At 41.1% G+C, this 25713-nt stretch overlaps 1 protein-coding gene across 1 annotated transcript in view; it reads right to left on the reverse strand.

Moving 5' to 3' along the window:
* Positions 1–21515: 21515 nt before the first annotated feature.
* poc1b (POC1 centriolar protein B) overlaps positions 21516–25713 on the reverse strand; it is a 45489-nt gene continuing 41291 nt past the window's right edge. The window contains exons 11-12 of the mRNA XM_073472231.1: positions 23503–23808; positions 21516–22294 (exon numbers count right to left, since the gene is read on the reverse strand). Coding sequence (XP_073328332.1) covers positions 22136–22294; positions 23503–23808 — 465 coding nt within the window. The 3' untranslated portion in view covers positions 21516–22135. The remainder of the gene's footprint in view (positions 22295–23502; positions 23809–25713) is intronic.

Here is a 25713-nt window from a genome sequence, read left to right on the forward strand (position 1 = left end):
GACCTCAACCACAATGTGATGTAATTAAATTTGTCTCGTCTCTTCCTGAAAAACAACCAGGAAAATTAAACACAGGAACATTGGAGTTAAATGGCAGCGGGACGTCCTCCCTGTGTTTTTAGTAATTACTCTACATTGTCTCATAGTGTTTTTATGACTTCCTGTTTATGTTTGATTAGTATGTTTCAGAAGAAAACAAAATGAATCTTAAACAAAAAGGTAGAAGTACAACGACACCCATTGTTGTTGTTTTGATCACAGGTCAGAGATTCCAGCCGTAGCTGTGTAATGCTTACAATGTAATCTCTCTTCTATATTTGTCCAAATAATGAAGTGTCCAAGTTTGACTGTCCACTACAGAGGCACAAACCAGTTAAACTAAGAATGGGGGGGGGGTCTGCCCTCTTGGATGCCCCTATGGTAGATAAAAAAAATTATAAAGTGCCTTCTAACGTGCCCAAACTGTGGACAAAACCTGGTGAAGTGCCCTCTAAGGTGTTCTTTCTTTGCACTGGTGCCCCACTGCATACAGCTGGTGCCCTTTATTTTATTTTATTGCCCTCACTGAGTCCCTCACTGGTTAGTATTCACTCGAAAAGTCTGCAACCTAGTGAATATATGACATGCCATACCAAATGCTCTTAGAAAGCGGATTAGCATTCCCTTACCATGTTAAATGCCAGTTTTGTTTAAGTGACAGTTGCGCCAACCAGAATTATTACATAGAACAGTTAGGAAGCTGGAATCAGAGGATTTTGACTTTTTTTCTTTCTTAAAAAGGAACTCAATTAATGAATTATCAAAATAGTTGGTGATTGACAATAATCAACATTGACGATTAACATTAATTGTTGACAACTAACCGATTACTTGCTTCAGCTTTAATTAGAATATACGCTGAAGCTTGTAAGACAACTGAAAGTAATGCAACATTTTTGCCAAATCCATTGAAAACAAGCTACCATTTACGTAAGTATAAGTAACTCTATCAGGACAAGTAGGTGCCTGTATTGAGAATCAGAACAAAACACAACAAACTCCGCATGATAGCAGATGATGATGTCTGAGCTTGCTGCATTCCGGCGCCGCGTGGCCTCCCTCAGCCTCCATAACATCCCAGCAATCCCTCCACCAAAAAACCAGCAACCACAAGTCAGGAAATGAGTCGAGTCGCGCAAGTTCAGGCAAGACCCCTCGCTCCTCGACAGCTGTTTCAGTCCCACACACACACAGATGCACAGATATGCTCGCATGGTCTGGAGCTTCCCATGCAAGTAAGGCTGAAGTATGGGAGGAATGCGGTAAACACTGGGAAAGGAAGGAGGCCCTGAAGCAGCGTGGGTAATGACCCCCCAGAGCTGAGGATGATGGGATGGCGAGCAGGATGAGGGCCATTATGTGGTTGTTTGTTGCTGATTTGCTGGTTGTTGTGTGACCTTAAGTGAGGAGGCCCCTGTAATTAGGCCAGTGATGCAGTTATTACTATGAGAATCTGGATGGTGGGACAAACCAGAGGAGGAAAACCTGCATAACGACTGAATGCGGCTGGAGGTGAATGTGTGTGCATATGATTTTGAAAAGAAGTCAAAGTGTACAGAACATTTACTCCTAATACATCCGTGTATCATTTTGCGGCCCCGAAATGCAAATCCTTTTTTAATCTTGTGTTTTCATTGTCCAAAACATTCAGAGGGTAGATGTGTAGAGATACAGACACCCAAACATACTACAGGAACATAGTGAACATACAAAATCAGGCTGGTTATAAATCAGAATTTATTTTACAAATACTGTACACTAGCCAGCACTGGTGTGGAAAAACTTCCTCTGCCCTGCACAGACCCATGACCTCAACCCTAACATCACCTTTGGGATGAATTAGAAGGCTGACTACCAGCCAGGCCTTACCACCCAACACCAGTGGCTGACCTCACTAATGCTCTTATGGCTGAATGGAAGAAAATCCCGACAGCCAGGTTTCAAAACCTGGTTTGAAAGCCTTCCCAGAAGAGTGGAGGATGTCACAGCCACAAGTTAATGCCAACAGTCTGAGACCGAGATGTTCGACAATTACATATGTCCACATACTTTTTGTATAGAGAAAGTGGATTTGAGTAGCGAACTCATTGTTATTGATTCAACACTGATTCCTTGATGAACAACAAGTCGTTCAAGAATAGATAATGTCAAAAACTCACATGAGCACAGTTGCTTTGATTTCTGTTCACAACCCTCGCTGACCCTTTGACACACATCACACTGCCTGCAGGCCACAGATGTGTGACGTCTTATCAACACACACACAGTAGCACTGTTTGTTACAGTGTGGTTTGAGCAGGATCAGTGGTCTTTAGATTCAGGGCCTTTGGGCAAAACAAGGAGATACTAGATTACTGCGTATATTTCTTCTGAAAACATAGAGCTGTAGCGCTAGCCTTGGGTGTTTCTACCAAAGACATTTATTGAAAAACAAATTTGCTCCTCCGACAGACTAATTGATCAGTTTATATAATTTGTCTGTATGTAATAGCTTGGTCATAGACCATGCATTCCAAATTTAAATTAAGGTCTGATGATACTCTTGTGTGGGCTTATCCTGTTGGATACACAACCAACCTAATGGAGCCTTTGTGACCGGGGCTAAAGCCACAGGTGTGTGATGATTATGTCAGCAGTTAAATAACTGTTTAAATCATTTGTGTGTTAGGACAGGACAGTGTGTCTTGCAGTAAGCAAACAAAAGCTAATGAACACTCAAAGACTGGATCCTGAATTTGCTCATTGCGGTTTGCTAGGTCAGCTAACATGGTAGCTATGATTACAGTATGATTGCAGTCCTGCCCATGTCCCAACCAGCGTTTTTTTTCGACAGGTAAATATTCTGTGTTATAAAAAAAAAAATACACTGAGGAGCAGCTGGCTAAAGGCCAGCAGGGCTAACAGGACAACAAGAATAGCCACCTTGCTGTAGACCTAACTAAAAGCTAGCTGAGTGGAGCAGGCAGTAATTAATCATCTTGACAGTCTCATTTATCTGTGTTGAGTAAATTGAACACAATCAGAACACAACTGTGAATGGGCCTACCAGCTGTGCGATAATTATGGTGAGCAGTTGAATAACTGCTCTAAATCATTGCTTATCTTAAAGAAAAGTGAGTTTTTTCATGCAGTTTGGCAGAAACAGGCTAATCCTGGATATGCTGGTTGGAAATCATTTAGCTATTTACAATATCTGACATGTAAGCTCGATCACAGTCCTGTTCCTTTTCCTTACCAACTTATCTTCCTGGCATTACCGCTTTGATATGATCTCCATTGTTTCTTTGCCAAGTGTCGATGTTAATGATGAGCTCTGACAGGAAAGAAATGTTCACCTACCAAGAATTAGAATGTTACAGAATGTAGACTGAATATTCGACCATGTTTATCGTTCCAAGACTGATTAAAATGCTAGTTAATGAGATTTCTGTCTTGCTGTTTCGACATTGATAAGGCAAGCCAGACTTTTAAAATGGACACTATCCACCCCTCTAACCTACAGGTTATATTTTAGCCCCCTTTATCTATTGAGTCTGTCACTAACATAACTGCATCCTTGTGAAGTCCATGTTTCTCTGCATAATAAAGAAATGTTACAGAAATCATAATCTCTGACTAGACTCGGACTTCAAATCCGACATACTTCACTCTGACTTAATGACTGGTATACTATATGTCCAATGTATATTTGTTTTACATCAGAGTTCCTCTCTGCACTGCAAGCCCTGAATATCTTTCACATCTCATGTTCACCAAACTCCAGTTCTCAGTCTGAGTGCCCTTGACACGACTCTCTGGAGGGTTTTGGGTGCTCTGCAAATGTTAGCAAAAGGTATGAGGTCTGCTCTACACAGCAAAACAAGAACCGACTCTGCTTGACTTGACCCCACTACGCCCCAGTGTTGTGTAGCTGTGGGCCACCCAGGCTGTCACTCACTCACACACACACAGTGGGCCACCATTGTTCTGATGTCTGGAGTCAGTCCAGGAGAACAGGCCTCACTACACTCCATCCCCTTTGGAACAATTAGCACAGGGGGTGACCTTTGACCGAGTGAGCGGCGGGGAAGAAATGAGCTTCGAGGAACTCCGGTGGACACAAAGCCGGGAGTCTTACACGCTTCTGGAGATAAACAATAATTAGAGTTTTTGAAGAGAGTGGTTAATTTGCTGCAGCTAAGAGGATGTGTACTCCGTTTAACTGTTCCAAAGTTTAGATCAAACACAAAAAAGGTAATCCAACAATTGCAGTCAGAGCTGCTGAACTTTGGAACAACTAGCGGGAGGAAATCCTGTTACAAAAAACTGAAACATTTTTCAACTCCATTGCCAGAATAAATGTTGGCATATCTGTAAACCAAGGATATGTTCAATTTTTACTTTTCTTTATGTTGCAACTTTACAGTTCTTTAGACTCAATTTTGAATTCTATGTTGTGACAACACTGTGCTTATGGTCTGGTTAGGTTTAGGCCAAAACCCACTTGGTAAGGGTTAGGAAAAGATCATTTTTTGTCACCACAAACACGGCCGGAAATGTCCTGATGGTCTCATCAGATATACCCCGGCCACAAACATGGCTCAAAATGTTCTGACATCTTGTTAGAGATATCCAGTGGTGTCTCACCTACACATGTTGAGACACAGTCTCTATGCTCACTGGCTTACCATCCATATTTGTACAATACACGTCACATCATGTTCCCCTTACATGTACGTATGTCTGTAAGTTATTGAGTGTTTCAATTTCTTTGTCTTTTTTGTTTTGCTTTTTATTCTTTCAAAACTTGTTTTGTAATTTGTGAAACTGTTCTACATTGCATTCAACTGACACGGAACTATATCAAACTGCAATCGAGTACACTAAACAACCTTTAATCTCATTTTTAAGTCACCTCATTTGAGGCCTAAAGTACATGCTACTCCTTAAAGATGGGGTGTGTTTAAATCCAATGACAGCAGATTTCCTTTCAGCGCTCCAGCAGCTGTGACAGTGACACACAACGACAGCGGGCAGACGGCTGCTTTACACTAAGAGTTGACATCCGTTAGTCAAATGCCCGAGATGAAGCGATTACCACTGTCACTGCTCGGCAACCTGGGCCACCAACTGTCACTACACTGAGCCACATCACACGCATACGCACTTGCACGTGAGCACACACACAAATGCGGGTAAAGTCAAAATAAAATAAACCAGCCGTCATTGTCGTCATTTACGTTTAGCTCATAATGCACTCAAGCATTCATTCCATAAACAACTCCCTTTATAGGTATTCATCCTCATATTCATCAAAGGACACACATGCATTCTGTTCCCTCCACACATATTTCCATCCCCCCTGTGGCTGAGAGGCCTAATCCTCGACGTTGGCGCTCCTACCCTTGCACCGGTTATATCTGGGATTTGACTGGGCCTGAGTTGGCAATGCTGGCATACCAAGTCTTAACCGCCCCCCCCCCTCCCACTTCTCGGCTTCACTCTCCCCTTCCCATATCCCCGTCCGACCTAACTCCTGGCGTAGCCAGCACACCCTGGCTCCTTCAATCCCATCAGCCATGCACAGGGCCAGCTGCCCACAGGTCTCGTGCATGGCTGCGGTGTCTTAACGGATCTCCCTCCCGCTAATGCCACTTAAGCACAAAGCGCTTCAGCCGAGGAAGGCTCAGTGCTGACGGTGCCTCCCTGAAGATCAAACGTCACCGTCCCATGGCCGGCTGCTTGCTGGCTGGCCTTTTGCCCGCTCAGCACACTACAACAAGCTGCCAGGACAGGAGGGGGCGGGGGTTACTGTACTACAGCCAGAGAGATTGTATGGGCTATAGAAGGCCCCCAGGAGGGTGGAGAGCCAATCAAGACAGAGGGCTGATGGGTGCGACTGAGAGGAGATCAGACATCCTGCTGCCTGTGTTTTCTGATTTACTTTTTCCGGCCTATGGAAAACTTCTAAGTTAAGGTCAAAAGGAATTAAATGTTATTGGATTAATGTTTAAACTTGAAGGGAAACAGTGATGCCTGTAAAGGATTTGGATTCACAAATTTACTGTACCTTAACTTTTGTATCAACCACATACTTTCAGAAAACAGTAGAGCAGTTCATTTTACCTTTTGGAGTCAACAGCTTGGGTAACAGGGCTAAGCCAGACACACTACCAACTGAAAGCTGATCCCTATAGTGGAGAACCTCCAAGCAAATGCAAATTCATACATCTTTGGGTGTGGATGTTGACTTAAGTTTGTTTTTAATGACCTATTTGTAAATTTGGTAAATTGGAAGTAATGCTATTGTCCCTGAAATGCCTTAGTTGATCAATATCAAAACTATATCCTTCAACCAATTGGAAGCCAACTGAGGTTAAAGGTGCCATTAGTAAGAAAAGTAGATTTTTGAGTTTGTACTGACACGTTGGTTTCCCTAGCACATCAAAAACTGATGCTTTGGGATGGTGGCCGACCCAACCTCCAATCCCAAAGGGTTGTGATGTGGGATTGTAGGTCAGTATTTGACAAGTTGGGAATGAGACTCAAAAATCAACTATCTTCGAAATGGGACCTTTTAATAGAATTTGATTGTGAAGACCTTCTGGCTTGCTCAGGGAGTGCCTATTAGTTTGCTGGTTTGCCAGTAATGGGTTGGCATGCAGAAATCTTCACTCAGCTATAAGCACTTAAACCCTTGTTCCTCACCTATAATAAAAGTTGCCCAAGTTTCCTTCAAGAAGTTTTCTCTGTTTGCTGCATTTGGTTTCTTTACTCTTCTTTACTCTACACCAACATTCACTCAACTACACCGCAGAGAGTGATGTAACTTTCAAGATAAAGTTTTGGGCTTGGCTGGGTACTCACAGTGCTTACTTCTCATCAAATATTTTGTGTGGTCACGATTACATGCTTATCATTATCATTTTTGTGTGTTTATGTGCTCCATTTGAACAAACAGTTCTGTATCTTGCTTGAAAGTGCTGAATCTTTAGTGTTTATGTGAAAAATTGACTTCCTGCCTTCCTGGCGCCTGATCATGACTTAGCCACAACACAGGCCTCTTTCCCATTTCCCCTCTATGTTCAGGAAGACCGGCTGCAAGGTCATGAGGTTACAGCCTGTTTAGCAAAGAGAGACACTGCACGGTGAGACTCTGGGTATGACAGGAACGGAGGCCACCGCTAGAAAATAACAAATAGCGCACAAGTCTTTCATTAGATACAGGAAGGAAACTGGGTCTGTACGAAAGGTTTACTAAAGTAAGCCTCCATTTTACTTTCCTTTAGTCGTATGTTTGTGCTTCTGCTATGAAGACGATCTCATCACTTTAATGAAAAACTTGTGCTCTACTGTTGTCTGAGACAGATGTTGGTTTTATGCAACAAGTCATCAAAGACAAAATACGTTTCTAGGAAACCAGAACAATCTGGAAACATCAGAGAGTTCATGAGGGATAAAACAGCCAGATGAAAATGAGATATCTTGATAATAAAATATCCACATGTATAAGCGGTGAAGGCAGGGGAAGAATACGGTTATCTTGGGAACTGGAGCGGAAGAGGCCTAATCAAATCAATCACTTCGCTGAAGAGGGATTCCCTTCCTTTAGTCATGGTATTGATGGCTTTCCAAATGGGTGGAATCCGCTTTGTGCTATCAATCGCTGATTGATCTCTGGTCCAGTGGGACCTCTTTGATGTAAAGAACAAAGGGTTCCTATTGGGTTACACAGGTCAGGATTGATGATGCGTGAAATCAAGGCCTCAGAGGGGAAAACAGGGGAAGACACTCTCATCTTCCCATGGGAAGATCACCTTTTCTCCAAAAACTGCTTTTACGGAAAGCTCTTTGGAAAACCGTTTGTCGACAAACGCTGGCGAACCATCAGATAAAACTGAACTTCAAAGGACTCAAGGTTCTGGGTCTTCTGTTTTTGGCAAAGCAAGGACCAAGATGGCTGGGTCCTTTCCTGCAAGTCACCTGACATGAGGCGTTCACTGAGCGAATAAAAATTCCTGTTTATCATTTCAGGGAGAAGATAGGAGCCATTTTTGACAGTGAGGGCCGTCTCATCTGAGCCCTTTGGCTGCTCCTCTCGCTTTCTCTTGTCTGTCATCTCCTTCCTCTCTTCCCCTCCCTCCCTTTCTCCAGTCTGGGGATAGACGTGCTGACAGATGGACACAGGACATCCGGACCCAGGACCGGGGAGGGTGGAAGGAGTGCAGAGAACAGGGAGAGGAGGGAGAGGAGGGTGAGAAGGGCGGACTTTGAAGGAGGGTAGCCAGAAGAGAGGGAATAACAACAGTGTTTGCCAGATACAAAGCGTTTCTCCTCGCGGGCGAAGGAGAAATGTCGGATTCCGGGAATGGGGGGATGATGAAGTGGTGGAAGGAGGAGAGGGCTGAGAGGGTGAAGGGGTGCAGGCTTGAGTTCGCCAACACCTGGTGGGGATTATAGGGAGCAGAATGGGTGGGAGTTGGGGGGCACTGTTGTGTTCTGGAGGGAAGACGTTTTTTTTGTTTTTTTTCTCTTTTGGCAAGTCGTTAGATTAGAGGCTTGGAGTGGATGTTGAGGAAGTAGGGCTTTTCCAAAACACTTGCACACACAAACAAAAACATCAGGATTATTAAAGGGGATCTAGTGCGGTGAAAGGTTATTGTTTTTGTAAATGGTCATTAAAGGGGGCTGCCTTTATGTTATATTTTTTCTGGCCAACAAATCCCATGAAAATTACAAAACCAAAAGTTAGTTAGCCCGTCTCTCCATACTTCCCTATCCTGTCTGTGGCTCTCGCCAACAAACTCATTTGGGCTGAGGACGTAATTCTTTAAAAATGGCTCCCAAATATACTGTTCCATTTTTAAAAAGGCACGGTAAACTCCTAAAACAGCTGGGCACTGTAGCTTTTAGCAATAATTACACAAACAGAAGTGAATGGTGCATTTGTTGAGGACTATTTTCAGGGGTGGTTTAATACACATTTGGTGTTGTCATGAGTATTTCTGGCAGCCGGACGGTGTATGTGGGATTGAATCAAAATAAACCACAGCATGAATTTTCATGGTAATGAAGGAACATGTCATCGAGAACAAAGGTTTGGCACAATAAGCTCTATGGCACAGAGGAATGAGATATATCAGTCTTTGGAACACTTGGTAATAGGATGAATTATTTTTTTGTTTAGATCTTTCACTGGGTTTCTGCATTTACACTGAATATGAAAAGCTTTTATTCATTTAAAACAAAACTCCAGGGTACTGTTTAACAAATGAATCAGGATATTTATTAAACTGTGTATTTATTTAGCATTTTTATTTAGTGGTAGTTGTATTGGTTGTTGCTTACACTCATCACTGTGAGGCAGATGATCCACTAGGGACAACTGATGGTTCTTCGTCTTATTTTAGTAAAATCAGTGGAGAGCAGATTGGGAGTGATTAAGAGGTCAACAAACTATTTATCAGACAGGAAGAAAAAACTCTTGCTTATAAAAATCTCTAATTTGAGCACAAAACTCTGTTATTTAGCAGCAAGATTTTGCTGAGCTGTATAGGTCAGTTTGAGACAAACAACATATGTCACAAAAAGGTTTTTTTTTCTGTGTTTCTTGATATTTTGGGGACTTGCTGTGTGCTGCAATGGGAAAGAAAGGCCTACAGGGGCAGTATCACTAAAAGTCCAGCTGAACATTGCACTTTCGGAGTCATGATTTACTGCGTTTCATACTGTCCGCAACCAGCATGCTTAGACCAAGTAAACAGAGCATAAAATGTGGTGCACCCATGTTTTGTTTTCTTTCTTATCATTTTAATTGGAGGATTCACACACACATTGACATCTCCAAAACACATCTAATTGCACAGCGGAAATGACAGCTGTATTCTTGGTTAAGGCAGTGATGCACAGTTGGCTTGTTGGCGTATGTAAAACCCACAAAAAATGACTTCCCCTTCCGTTTAAGGCTAACCTATTTACATCAGAGTAAGTTGTAGCAAGCTGACAAAAACAGATGTCTTCTCAAGAGAACACAGTTTCTTATGTTCTTAACTGAATGGTCGCCTCTGCCTTATATCTACAGTGCCATTTAACTGTAGCTATAAGAGAAGAAAGAGTATGATAAGAAACACAAAGGACAAGAAAATACAAAAAAGAAGAAGAAAAGCAGACAATAAGATAAGTGACTGTAGAGATGAGTTTAAACAGCACAAGACAGAACAGCAGGGAAGGACAGTAGCGAAAGCATTTCAAATAAGAGCAGAATGAAAACAGGCAGGTGTCCCGTCAATCCAATCAGCGAAGGTAAGAAGGATGGAGGGATAAGGGAAGGTGAAAGAAACGAGGGATCAGGGCAGTCTGATGACAGGCGACTTCACTGTCACGTACTGGGAAGCGGGCTGCACCGGAGGTGCATTGTGGGGGATGACCCAGAGGCCCTAAAATGCTGAATAGAGGACTTTGGCTTACTGCGGTGCTGAAAGTCATAGAATGGACAAAGTGAACCGCAGCATCCATTCAGAATTATTAGCAACTACAGACTGTTAATGTAAAATGCTAGTGGCCATTAGATGCTATTTATTTACATATTCATGTTGGCCGTTAATATGGTGTCTAGTTCTTTGCTGTGGAGTTAGGATTTTAACAGGTTTTTATCTTGTTTCATTTCAACCTACTCATCATGCATGCATCTTCTTCACAAAAAAAGCAGTCTTTTACTCTGCTGAGCAGCTGGGAGTCCTGGGTCTCTGTGAAACAATTTCAAAGGAATTTTTTAATATTTTTTTTCTCACTGGATATAAACAGTGTTAAATAAAAGTATCTAAATTAAAGTAAAATTGCATAATGTAATATGTTAGGTGTCGATTGCAGTTTATTGTTTAGGTTGGACAGCATTCAGACGAAATTAGAAACTACAAGAATTAAAATGAGGGGGGGGATTTTGACTTAAAACTGCCACATTTTTGATTTATTTGTTGATTGTGGTGCCCCCTGTGGACACAACAAAAATCCTGATCTGGTTAGTGCACGTAGAAAGCTATTTTATTGACTACTTTTCTTTTTTAAAACAGCTTTTTGCAGGTTGCATGGTGGTGAGGTAATTATCCATTTGAGGCTATGTAAGATTAATAACTGTGATAAAATTATGGCAAAACAAAGTAAACTTTTCTCTAGTCTCATTTTAAGCACTCACTATGAAAAATAGTTTTAATTTTATGTCTTATCCACCTCGGTGAATAACTTATATAATAGCTTATCTTTTCACTGATGGTCATGTCATACTGAGGCATCAGTATTAAATTGAGACTATTTCTTAACCAGTTGAAAACTCCTCGTAGCACAATTACATATAAATAAAATACTGCTTTTTCATATATTATGGGAAGATTTATACAGATGCCTGGGTAAGAATATTGCAAGAAACTCACTCACTTTTAAAACATCAAAAATATTTATCTTTGAGTCACCATTCTCTGACTAGAAATGTTGTTTTAGGAAAGTTGTAAAGCAAACATCTTTCTTTAATGTACTGTTTGTACATGTAGCTTTGTTCTCAACTAGTGGTATCAACTAGAACCACCTTGAGGGAAATTGTCTTCATCTTACTGCCCTTAAACCTTTAACATCATTAAGCACCTCTGATTTGTCAACATGCAGGTGAAGCAGAGGAGTGTGTAGTAAAAAACAAGTGTGATGAGTGATCCCCTGCTGTCCTCACCTCAGAGGAGGACCACTCGGGGACAGGCTGTGACAGCAGGCTTAGAGAAAAAACCATTAACCAGAAGAGGATCCTCGAGTCTGCAGCCAAACACATGACTGAACTGACACATGGAGGCATGATGAGAGAGGGCGGAAGGGATGGGAGGAAGCAAAGGAGAGACAGAGGGACGGAGATGATCCAAGTGACACACTTACTCACATGACGAGAGAGTATCACGCGTTCAGGACCTGTCCGGCTGTCAATCACACAGCAGATGAGAGGACGGCTGTCGATATACAGATACAAACTTAATAAATAGTTTTAGGTTGCTCATCATGTCATCAGCCAGGTTAGAAATGTATAGTTCATTAAAACTACACTTCTTTCAGACAAAAAAGAAATCTGTATCTCCTTTGGTTTCTGGCTCAGGGCCTGCATGTCCCAGCATGCACTGTGTTTGAGATTATCAATAGAAAGCTAGTAAGCATGTTTACCTGGCTGAGGTCTTATCACATCTGCCAACTGACAGAAGGCATTCCTGGAATTCTGTGATTTACTTATTTAGAGCTGCATCAAGTGATTATCTTCATTATCGCTGCAGCTGTTTATTTTCCGATTAACTGATAAATCAATTACTGTATAACGTGTTACAAAATTATTCAGATGTTTTGTCTGACCAACAGTAAAGATATTCAATTTACAATTACAGCATGTCTTGATATTTGAGGACCTGGAATGAGCGATTGTTGGGAAGGAAAAGGAAGAAGACATGGAAAGGAGGAGGAAAGGAAACTAAAGGAGGCAAAATTACAGTGCCAAGAATTTGTCAGCCTTTACAGAGGAGCAACAGAAAGCATCCTGACTGGAAACATCTCAAACTGGCATGGTTCGTGCACGGCCGAGGACAGGACGGCTCTACAGCGGGTGAAACTGCCCAGAACATCATTGGTACCCATCTACAGAGCATCAATGAATTTGTGAAGGTGTCTGCACAGAGTCCAAATGATACTAAAAGACGACACACACTCCAGCTACAGTCTGTTCACTCTGCTGCTGTCTGGCGAAAGATACAGAAGTATCTGCTGCTGTACCACCAGACTACAGAGCAGCTTCATTCTTCAGCCTGCGAGACTCCTGAACTCATCCTCAATACTCACAAAGAATATTTTTTCTCATGAAGCATAAAGGACTGCAACTTCATTGTAAAGCCCCGAAATGACTTCAGCCAAACTCTTCATGCAGTGCCATCCATTGATGTCAGAGGAATACGTCAGGGTGGATGAAAACTGGCTGATACAGTCGGCAGCAGAAAATACTGACAAATATTATACACATGCTCCCAATGAGTAATACAGAGAAACAAAAAATGCCAATGTCCATTTAAGGTACAAATCTAAGAAAAGACTTCTAGTTAGAGCATCAGATATATGTATGTGCAGTATTGGCAGCATTACTGTGCATATGAATGTGTCAACTGTCTGAACCTGCGTCAGTAAAATAATAAGGCAAAATAAATACAAGTTGTACAGACTAAACTAAAAGAAACCAATCCTAGCAAAGTATTACATGGTCAGAAAAGAGATTTGTACTAAAGGCAGCAGTGATGACTATTATGTTGACCATGTGTGAATTAGGGACAGTTTGTGTGTGTTTGTGTGTGTGAAGGGTAAATAGGATATGCCGGTCAGAGCTGCCACCACTACCCAGATGGTACTTCCCATAAATCTGTGTTCCTCCGAATCCACTGGGGCCAAAACACACACACACACACACACACACACACACACAAACACACACACACACAGCAGGTTGATGTAGTAAGTTGATCGAAAGTCACTGTTTTAGATTCTTGGGCTGTAGTTCCTCTAATGGCCACTGGATGCTGCCTCGAGGAAAACTTCATAAAAAATAAATAAACATACAAAAAGTTGTTGTTTCTTCCATCTTTAGGTCAAATACTTATTGAATGATTGGGGCTTTAAAAATATTGAAGTCCTCTCTCTTGATACAACATTAATACATTACTGGAGTCCGAGACAGGAGTCCCGCTCACCAAACAGGTTGCGGTCAGCCAGGAAGGAAGGATGTGTGATCCACTAGAGTGACCTTCGACCTATATGGCTGTAGACCAATAACACACCAAGATGCCAGGAAGTACACCACTTCCTTATCTGAGGAAGGGAGACCATTCCCACGTTTGGTCCCTTATTCCACAGAAAAAGGAACCAGATAAAACAACTGAAAACTGAGCCATGTCGGAAGCCCGGCAGCTTTATGGGAGGGGAGTTGGCGGGAATTGTGATTTTTTTTTCTCCTTGTTTCCTGGGAATAAGTCAAAAAGTTAACTGACATGACCAGATCAGTCTTTACATTGTGAGTCTTTGTGGGCAAATTGCAGGTCAAAACTTTATTTCAGGTCTACTATGGCCTTGAAACGTTTTCCTTTGTTTACACTTTGTTTACATAACTAACAGCAGTCCTGCCGTGCTGCTACCAAAAATGCTGAATCTGCAGCCTAGTTAATGTCTGCATTACAGCTCCCCCCTAATGCAGTAGTATATAGAGTCAAAGCTTCCAGCAGAATGAGTAGCTTTGGATGCCGTTTTATTCAAATCTCCCAGCAATTCACAAAAAATAGCATATGGGTGCATGTTCTTGACCTATTTCTGATGGTTTTAAGAAAATGTTCCTACATACTGCCAAACGGTAAAATCAATCAATCACAAGTTAACCACACCATTCCCTGATTTATCGTCTATTTTACTCTAAATGGGACCATTCTAATGCTCGCTATTAGAAAGAATGCAAGTTTAAGGCACTTTATTATTGGCATCCATCCATATATTATACAGTCAATGGTAAGCAACAATATGGTGATTTAAAGGTCAAACACATTCAGGTTTAATTTGAAAAAATAACTTTTTTGACACATCTAGTAGAAACAATGGTCATTGTCAACAAAATTTAGCTGGTCTTTTTACTTGCAAATCACCAAATCATTGCTTACTAGGTTTCTTCTTTGGCTGATGCAAAGCAAGCGCTCAGAGGTAGTTAAGATAGCTGTTTGCCCTCTGCTGTGGCACAAACTGTTTACATACAGAACACAGTCATGGTCACCGGACATGTTATGTAAATATCTTAAACAAAGGTATGCAAGTAGGAAAAGGCATCCAGCGCTTAACACAGTTAATTACTTTTTCCTAGAAAATCATAATATGAATAAAAGGTGCTTTATTGTGGCCTTTTGGGGCTTACTGGACTGTAAAACGGTTTATGAACATTAGCTGGTTATATGTCATGGAAGTGAAACTATTTAGGGCTCAGTACACTTTGTGTCCACGATACAGGAAGTTGGAGAAGAAACAAATAGCATTTTATTGGCCCACAAAGGAAGGGAAAAGGGTGAACCTGCTGCCAGAGGCCTTGTGTACATGTGTCCTCCTGTTTCCTGTGAGTGAAAGAGAGGAACAGGAAGGCCGAAAGAGAGACAGAAAATCAACTCAGGGATCAAATGACAACAAACAGATCACGCAGGAGCGGAGGTCCCTTTGAACCTTCCCCGTGCGGAAGTCAGCTTTTTTTCCCCTGTGCTCGCTCTCTCTTTCCTCTCACTTTTTTTTTTTTTTTAATCCACCGCTCCCCCTTTTCACCGGAGATAAGCTTTCAGCACGCTAAGCCCTGTAAAAACAGGCCACGAGTGTTTAAGCTGAGACCAGTCTGCAAAGATGTCCCGGCATGCTACGCTGCATCAGGCTGCTGCTGCTGCTCAGGGCCGCGTGTCCCTTAAAAATGTGCAGCATAAAAACTTGACTAATGAAGAGCCCATGACGATAGAAAGCTGAGACCTGAGTGTAACCTGGTTACACGCAGGTGTTACTGCTAGAGGTAGACGACTTACAGCAGGCCACAATAAGTTCTGTAAATGTTCTATCAAGACAACAATAAGTGATACGTGTTGTTGTAAGCATTAGCAAACAACGACCAGTGTGGTGATGATAACACGTATCTCAGGGGAACATTTTCTGGTAAGAAACCAAGTGTCAGTTCAGTTTGTGTGGAGATTGTGTCATTGATTTGAAATGTAATATGTGTCGACATGCAGCAACCTCCTGGGCAAAAACATTTGCCAAAAACTGCAGTTCCTCAAAAAGCCACTTGAGGCTGGCTCCAACATTGATTCAGTCCCCATAGGACCCCATGTTAAATGTCCAACTTTACAGCAGAAATAAACATGTTTAAAGCCTGGCGCATAAAACAGTTTTTTCATGTCCATGTATTACAGTCAATGGCCCCAAATCCTATATGGCATTTTATTCCAAACAATATTTATGAAAACTGGGTGTTCTTCATTTTACACTTGTAATTTCAATATTACCAAATTCCCTTTTAAGTTGCCAAAACAGGCCCTCCTAGCTGGGAAACTATGTTACATTCATAACTGTTCCCCACATAAAAACCATTGTATGGAATAGTAGAGACACTACAGCTGGGAAAAAATTATATTTGAGCAAAACTGGGTTGACAAAGGCATTGTTTATGTAAACTCTTTGATATTGCTTCTAGACAGACAGTTCATCACCGAGACAAAGTCCTTTGAGTTTTGTTATTAATAATAATGTGATATTACAGTGATAAGACTCCAGTTCAGCTGATATGTCAACATTTTCTAAGCTAAACTGTACTGCCAGTTTCCTGTGTTAACACGTCCAATAGCTGATAATGTGGAGTATTCAATATCCTCAAATATGTAAACACATTCATGCCAGAAGGCTGTCAATGATTCAGCGGCTCTCTGGTGTGAATGTGTGCTAGTCCGACAATGTAAAAACCTGAGAATGAAACACACACAAGTGTCAGTTAGATAACAAGATAACATTTTCCAACGCTTATTTAAAAGCTGTAATAACCATGAGATGTTATTTTGTGCTGTGAATTACCTTTTTAGTGTGAGTCATTCCCTCAAACCACAGTTCCTATATTTTCCAGAACACTAGTCATGAAGACCTTGAGCTCTTGAATAAAGTTATCGTGCACGGAAAGTGGGCTTAAACATATCGGCATGCATATCATTGGTGGCAGTTTGAGGGTTTAGGTTGCACTTTTCCAGTAAATGCGATAATGTCAACTATTTGTGACAAGTGCTTGATGCAGCATGCAGGTCACTGTTTATCTTTGCACCGTAGCTCAGTTCGAGGTGCATATCATGAATCGCTGTGTTTCAGCTGTTACAGTTTGTACCACAAGACCTTTCCTGTCAAAAACCCCCCCAAAAAACAGGGATTTTATTTGACCAGATCAGCAGCAGGAACTTTAACTGCCAATCATGTAAAAGTGAAAACTTGTTTACTTTTGTGTTTTATGAGCGAGACGATGGAAACAGGTTGTTAAACCTCTCTGGCAAACAGGCGGCTTTTTTCCTGCTGAAGAAAAGTCAAACAGAGACATTAAAAACAAACAGAAACGCCACTAGTTGAACAGTGTGCAGGCTTCACTATTTACCTGTCCCCTTCTGCACCTATTTGAACAGGTGTCACTGTGTGTGTGTGAATAGGTGTGCACATTCGATAAACTACAGTCAATTGTTGTTAAGGCCATATCCTGAGTTCAGAGTGACACTCACTGTAACTCAATAGGCGTGGGTGCAGGGTCTTCCTCTCCTCCTGCCTGTCCTCCTCCCCCTCCTCCTCCTCCTCCTCCTCCTCCTCCTCCTCCTCTTCTTCTTTCTCTCTTCACTCCCTCCCCCTTTGTCCCTGGCCTCCGTTTATCGCCTCATCCCCTGGAGGGGGTTAAGGGGGAATTTCCGAAAAGATAATCCTCCTGTTTTTCAGGGAAAGGCAGGAAGCGGCGGAAAAGAGAAGAGGAGGAAGATGAGGAGAAGAAGAGGGTCTGTTGATTCAGTTGAGAGCAGAAAATAATGTTTACCTTCCGTCTAGCGCTCGCTGTGAGGCAACAAGTTTAACACGTGTGGTAAATATATATATATATATATACAAGCAGTCAGAAGCCAGAATTTTGTTCTTGTCAGATTGGAAAAACCTGTGAAACAGCATCTAGAACCCCTGAGGGACACAAACACTTTCCACTGAAATGCAGACTAATAAAATTCTTCTGGAATTACAAGCTCTTTAGCAAGAAGGTGACTTATCTGACCCATTACCCTGCGGGAGAACTTTTAAACCAACCCTAAACATTGTCGAACACTTAAAGGGCCCGTTTAACCCAATCATAGCTCAGCAGTTTTTATAGGGGAGACTTTCATTTTCTTTGGAGTCATTCCAAAGAAAAAATATAGTTTTTTATCCGTAGATAATTCAGAGTATTGAGATATTGTTTCTTTGCCGTTCGTTATCACAAACAAATTTCCATTGTATCTAAATTACGACATATCTAAAATGCTAGACATAAAACTAAAACAATCTTCATGGCAAGACACCTTAAAGCGAACAGGGAAAATGCTTTATGTAATTTGGGTGAACTGACCCTTTAAAATCACACAAATCAGAACTACATTTCTAAATTTCTATGCTCATCATACGTTTATTTTATGTTTCTTTCGTGAACATCCATCACAGCCGCAGCAGACGAAGGCCGGCTGATGACTGATGTCTGATGAAAGGTGGACATCAGCTTGTTAAATCAATATATTTCTGTTTAACACTAACAGGCATCAGAACGTTGCTTTCACTAATACTTCAGCTGCCCATAACTCAACGACAAACATATAAAATACAAACACACACACAGTTCAGCAGTAAACTGTGAGCACAAGTTCGCCCGGTGGCAAGTCAACAGCCCCGCCTGTAAGAGCTCCTTCCTCAATATCAACAGGAAGCTCCTCCTCCAGGAAGCTATTAACAGGTTATGGGATCATGTTCACAATGCACTAAACACACACACACACACATTCAAGGATTTACACCGCGCTGGTGTTTGTGCACTGTAAAACAAGGCCTGTGTGCACTTAATGAGATAGAAGTGGAAGTGAAGCTGGAAATTGGTCGTTAAACGTTTGCTTGTGACTCTCCTCACCCTCCTGCCTTTGTACACAAGATGTTTTGCAACCGAGTTCGTTTGTGTGTTTTTGTTGTTGTTGTTGTTGTGTTTCCACTTATATAGAAACAGTCTGAGGCCTCCAGGGGACATTTCTGCACAGTGAGGTCATTTTGGCTGATTCTAATTTTTTTCAACGAGGCACTTTTGGGTTCAGCTCAGTTTTATAAGAACAACCCACATACAGTCTTAGATATAATCATCATGTGTTGTTCAGTGCTTTTTTAAAATCTGAAATACTTTTTATGTTTCTGAGTGCTTTAAGGACTTCTCGTCCATGTTGAATCGATTGTTCATGGAAACAGTACGACAAAACAATCTCAACACAAGGTCCACTTAGTGGGTCTTTCTCGGGCTTCAGGACATGCTAAAGGGTTGAAAGGACGAACCCAGAACACATCGGTGGAGCTTGCATAAAGCTTGATTCAAAACATTTTCGAAAACATTTTGTCATGTAGTCTTTTCACTCTGCCTCTCATTGACATATCTTGTTGAGTTGCATCTTAAATAAAAGCTATGATACTAAATCTTCAAATATTTTCTACATTTCACAGAAAAGTTGGAATAAATGCTGTGAAAATATGTATAATTTGACTCCAAGACAATTTACTTAATGTTAGTTTGTTCATTTTTGTTCAACACAAGTGAGGAGTTTAGTTTAAACTTGATTATTTTATGTAATTTCATATACATTTAGCGATATATAGTGATTTATATTGATATCAAATATTCATGTATTATTGTGATATACTGTAGATTAAAAATCTATTACTAAACCCTTATTTACCTGATCGTCATACAGATTAAAGGATAAATTCACCCAAAAATAAAATTCAGTCATCATCCACTCAATTCCATGCAGATGGAGAATTGGGTTTTCGTGGTCCACAAAACATTTCTGGGGCTTCACGGCAAAACAGTGTTGCACCATTCTCCTAAACAACCTAAGTAGCTGGGGACTTGTTGTAAAACATAAAAACAACCAATCTAATGCAGTTGTTGAGATGAATGGCGCAACGCTGTTTTGCTATAAAGCTCCAGACATGTTTTGTTGACTAAAAAACTTCATGGGGGTGAGTAGATAATGACGGAATTTTCCTTTTTTGGTGAACTGTTCCTTTGTGTAGTAGAAACTGAGATTAATCTCTTGTCTAGTGGTAGGCCCTGTATTGAAAGAATGATCAATGTGAGGAACTCCCAAGAAGAAAAATGTGAGTGTGCTCTCTAAAATGACTATGTGGATACAACAAAATAGATGCACAAAGAGGCGGATGTTCTAAAATTATTCTGATTTTTCTTTTGAAATTAATGTTTCCATTTGTGTACTTCACCTTTTACACATCTCATCATAGTCACATGAAACCCGGGGTCTTCCCACAGTCCGACAGAATCTCGGTAGGCCGCACCACTTTATGAAACTGGGACGGAGAAAAAGATGCAGGAAGAGAAAAACCAGTAAAGCCAGAGAGGAAGCGAAGGATGTGGTGGGGAGAGCAAACAGCAGCCAGCGGAGAGCTCCCCCTTTGTGTGGCTTTTTTACAGCTTCCTCCCGACCCGGCCGCATCGCTCACCACATCTCCGCCGCTGGAAAAACATAAACAGCTAAAGTCTCCACGCTGGGCGAGCGCAAGCCAAAACATTTCACAGTCTCTGGTGGAGACGAGAGGCACAATGACACGTATCACATGAACAAGCTTTACCACATAACAAGCAAGAGTTACACGGCTGCATGGAGACCCACTACAAACAGAAAGATAAAAAAAACTTGTTAGGGATGATGATAACAACACTTAGGGTCAATTACAAGGTAAGCGATACTACAGTGTGTGAAAAATGACATATTTTAAGTCAAAAATCTTTCTGAGGCACTAAATCTAACTGATACCAATGTCGACATAAATATACTGTATTTTATGAGATACTAAGTCCTAACAATGACATACTATCTCATGGTGTCATTTTAGTATCTCTAACCTACTAAGATATACACTTATTACTGTAGTATCAGATTTTGACTTACTATCATAATTTAGAATTACTGTAGCAGTGATGGGATGTAACTAAGTACATTACTAAGTACAGTATTTAAGTACAGTTTTGAGGCACTTGTACTTTACTGAAGTATTTCCATTTTCTGCTACTTCAAACTTCCACTCCACTACATTTCAGAGGAAAACATTATACTTTTTACTCACTACATTTATTGGATAATTTTAGTTACTAGTTACTTTGTAGATTGCATGCTGCATTAGAGGCTAATTGGTAATTTTTTATATTGATTTATTTAACTGGCATTCAAAATTTAAAATAAAAAACAACAACAACAACAACAAAAAAACACTGACGCCAATAATCAGAAAAATGCTGAATATCAGATCCGATAATCGGCCAGGCTGACAATCGGTCAAGGTGATTTCTTGAATTTCCTGGCACTATTGGGATTCCATATGGTGAGGTGCACATATGTAATTTTTTTTACGTATGACTATGTACGACTTACAAAATGTCCATAAAAGACTTCAGAATAAAATGAGGGATTAAAATACACAAACACGACTTCACTGTGCTCAAAATTAAAGGGCCGTAAACTGATATTATAGATTCTTTAGTCATGCAGACACCTTTTTCATCAGGTTCTTCCTAAAATGTTCTTCTTCAAAAAAAGAGGGGGGGTTATCAGCCCTTTTCTGAACAAAAAGGACAGAAATACAGACAATAATAATATTAGTGCAATACAGTGTATCATTTATTCATATAAATTAGATCATATTCATACGATGTGTATCTGAGGCAACATGTGTAGCACCGCTTGGTTTTAAAATTACATGGCAATATGCAAAGATGCAGATTACAGTGAAAGATGTTATTGCAGAAGCAACCAACTCCTAAAGCATGTGCTAATACACAAATGTACACATGTAAAACACACGTTGTGCACGCACGCACACACACACACACACACACACACACAGACAGAGGTCATACAGCAGACAAGCAACGTCTGTTTTCATAGCTGCAGCTGTCCCGATTGGATATAACATCCATATCGACACACACACACACACACACAGACACACACACACACAGTGGAATGTCCCAGCCAGACTGTGCTTGGCTGTACAGCTGGATATCCTTAAGAGGTGAAGACAGACGTGGAGAAAAAAATATCTTGCTATTACACACACACACATACACACCCCAGCCCAAATCCTGATTAACCCACTGACCCCTGAGAGAGACCACCAAGGTGGACATTCACAATCACACATATGTACATAGGCACAAACACACACACTCATGTCCTGCATTTAAACAATACCACTCAGTGTGTGTGCTTGTGCTGCAGTCTGACGGAGGGCGAGGTCATCCTCAAGTGAAATGAACAGGTGATCCATCCGTGTCCTCACTCTCCGTCCTCCGACTCCCTTCTGATGATCGCACATCATTCAGAATCTGGGACTGGTGGACGAGACACTCCTTCAGCTTGTCCTCAGTCAGGGTGAGACGCTCCTCCAGCACTGAAACAGTCTGTGTGTTTGAGGAGGTGGGGTGGGAGGGGGGTATAATTATAAAGCAGTCAGAAAATAATTACAGAAGAAGAAACTCAAAAGAGATCAGTCTGAGAGCCTTGAAATCAATCCTGTCAGCAACATAAGAGCTAAAGAGAGAGAGAAGAGGCTTTTTAGTTCGTGTGACACATCTGGGTCTTTTCAGGGCAGCCAGATGTTGGCCTTAAAGCTGAGGGTAGCTCATCAGAATGCCTCTCATTATATAATTCGATGATGATAAAAACAGTCCGGAAAAAAAAATGTTTTGAAAGTCTGGATTGTTTTACAGTTCATTATATTTTATTTCTAATCACTTTTTTTTTTAACGATGCAAAGCAGAACATTTCTCACCAAAACAATGATTTTGAATAAATTTAACACATAAATCCTCCGGTCAAATGGGGGTTGGATAAAAAATCGATACAGAAATATATTGTATCGGTTCCTGTAGCTAAATGATTATTGATTATTGCCAAATATTGATATTTTATTAGAAAATGCAGGCACTCTTTACAGATTCCCCTGATAAATTGGCTGACCAGAGTCAATACTTCATGACTCCTTGTATCTCCTTGTAAACCTGATTTAAAAGAATTTAGTGAGACATAGTTGTATTCCTTCTTTAAACATTTTAACCCCAGAAAAGTTCTATTTTCTGGCAGTTTGGCCTTTTGTGTGTTTATGGTTATTTTAAATTGAAATAATCGGACACATGGACAAGTTGCAGTCATTGAGTGTACTAAGCCATGACTCAATTATTGACTGACACAATGCAGTGAATACATATATTCCAGCAATTTGCTTGAAGCAACATTGCTTCAGCAAGACAAATCATGAGCCTACTCTGTCTCTGTTCAGCTGCTGGTGACACCTGTTCAAACAGGTGCAGAAGGGGACAGGTAAACCATAAAACCTCTACTGGCTTCTGTGTTTGTTTTGTGTCTTTATTTGACCTGGCTTCAGATGCTATAAGTTTGAGGGAGGGGATTAATAACCTGCTTCAACTGACTTTCTCATGAGGAATAAAACACAAGATTAAAATTTGCATCTTGAACATTTTGATCGGTATATGTGACCTGACACTGGGATTAAACCTTTCAGACACAGGATTATTAACTCTCAACACTTTGCTATGCTTTCAGGTTTTGTGACTTGAGACGACAATTCAGACCTTTAATAATAACTGACCTGCGTGAGAATGTCCAACTGTTGAACAATGTGCCGCAGGGTCGAGTCCAGACTCGATGGATGACCCGAGAGAACTTCCAGTGGGTGCGTCTGCCCTCTCTCCCCTTCCTCTTCCTCTCTCCTTCCTCTTCCTCTGCTGCCTGCCCCAGTCTGGCTCCCAGCAGTCACACCTGCCCGACCGGCACTTTCATCTCCCATCCATCCTTCCACTCTTGACCTGCTTATGTGGTGCGGGGGCAAACCGTTGGAGTGGGGACTGTTGGCGGCAGCCTGCGTGGGCATAAAGTGTGTCCGACCGTTTGAGAGCTGGAGATGAAAGCGAGAGAGAGAGAAAGGCTACTCTTTAGCTGATTGATTTTTCAGTGCTTTGCGCTTTAGTTATTCAGGTGTTTTCTTTGACAAGTGCTGCGCTCGGGTCTGCACTCATCAAACGCATTGTGTTCCAGTAGAAACGGACTCTAAATCAAATCACCACTGTGACATCCTGACATTTAATTGAGGACATGGCACCGAAAGCAGTGGGCTATCAAAAATAATAACCCCATTAAAGAAGCCTGTAAGTGTCCAGCCTGCCTCAAAAACCTGCTGGAAATGTACACAAAGCAATTTAGGAGATAGGACTAGAAAAGGTCAAATTCAGTGTGCTCGCCCACACTATAAAACTGCAGCTGAGATATTTGAAACAGCCTAAAATGTTGATTTTTTTGGAGCTTTAGAAACATGTTTAATGACTGAAATTGGAGGGATTGATGTGAGAACTGACGCTGGAGCACTCAAGGAAGATGAAGTGATCCCTAAAGTCAAAGTGCTGAAGGTAATTTTAGCTGGCAACACACAAGTTTTTTGCTCTAACTTTTGGTTATGAAGTAAATGTTGATTGTGCCTATGCAGCGTCAGTTGAAGTGTAAGTACCGGATGGAGTTAAAGCTTCAGCTGTTAATAATAACACTAATAACACCCCATCGAGGCCAAAATAGTCTATTTTACTGCCCTGTTTGAAATGTAGAGAAATGAAAAGTGGGATGGAGAATAAAGCATAGGGTTATTAATTAGTCTGGCTAATATGCAATAGTGATACATAGTCCTATGCAGTGTTAGCCAACATCCTTCCTGCCTCATTGTTCTGTCAGTGGAGCAGGCCTTGAGCCTGTTTAAACTTGGCAGACTGAAGGAGGTGTATGACTCACACTGCTGGATTACTGACTGAACAGACTCTGTGACTGATGGACTAACTACAGACAAGTTCACAAGATAATATGCACTCTAAGGCAGGGAGACTTATAGCCACAGAGCAAAAAAGAGAAAATCTGCTTCATTTATATTTGTCATGATGATGAGAGAACATGATGTTCAGTTTGACCAGGCACATATTTTCCTCGTCTATCTTGTATCCGGGCAGAGACGACTGAGCATGATTTTACACTTAAATAGTTTCACACATGCACATCAGTAGCTTTGCAGTAGAGACACCGTATTCTATGTATTCTAAGGGCCCGGACACACCAGACTGACATCAAAGAACTATAAGTCATCTCATATTGTCTTTGTCTCAACCAAAGCCTACAGACGACAGACAACTACCTCCTAAATTCTGCGCCTGTGCGAGAGGAAATAAGACTCCATACCACCAGGTGGCGGTAGTCTGTATTAGTCATTCAAAAGAGGGTAACTGGAAGTCTCAGGACAGCAGATATACAAATCATTGTTAAGATTTTTGACTAGGCTATAAAATAGGAGAACCAATACTAAAAGGGTGAAATATTGGATAGCACTGTGATCAAGGATCTTTCAGTTTTTTTAAACTTCCATTTTCCTACTCGTGAAGCTGAAGCGCCAATCAAAGTGATTTCTCTCACAGATGGGCTCTGTGCCACACATGCAACACGCTCTATCGGCAGATAAAACGCCGATTAGGCTAGTGCCAAACTAGGGCCACAGATGCTCACGGAAGACCCTGACATTGGTCAAGGGCTGATCGTCGGCCTGGTCGGGACCCGAAGTTGTTGTTGCTGAAGGATACAATATTTTGGTAGTTTTGGGTTCAAACTGTTGACTTTCTCGTAACAAGACAAAACCCCATTTAAAATCTAAATTCATCTGTATAAAACTTACTGTTCACAATTGGTTCTTAACAACTCATTAGCATTGTTTTTTTGTTCCACTTTGAATACAGACATCAAATAACAACTGTTTTCATTTATTTTTTTTCTG

Source organism: Pagrus major, chromosome 8 (assembly GCF_040436345.1).
Source record: "Pagrus major chromosome 8, Pma_NU_1.0".
Taxonomy (NCBI): Eukaryota; Metazoa; Chordata; class Actinopteri; order Spariformes; family Sparidae; genus Pagrus; species Pagrus major.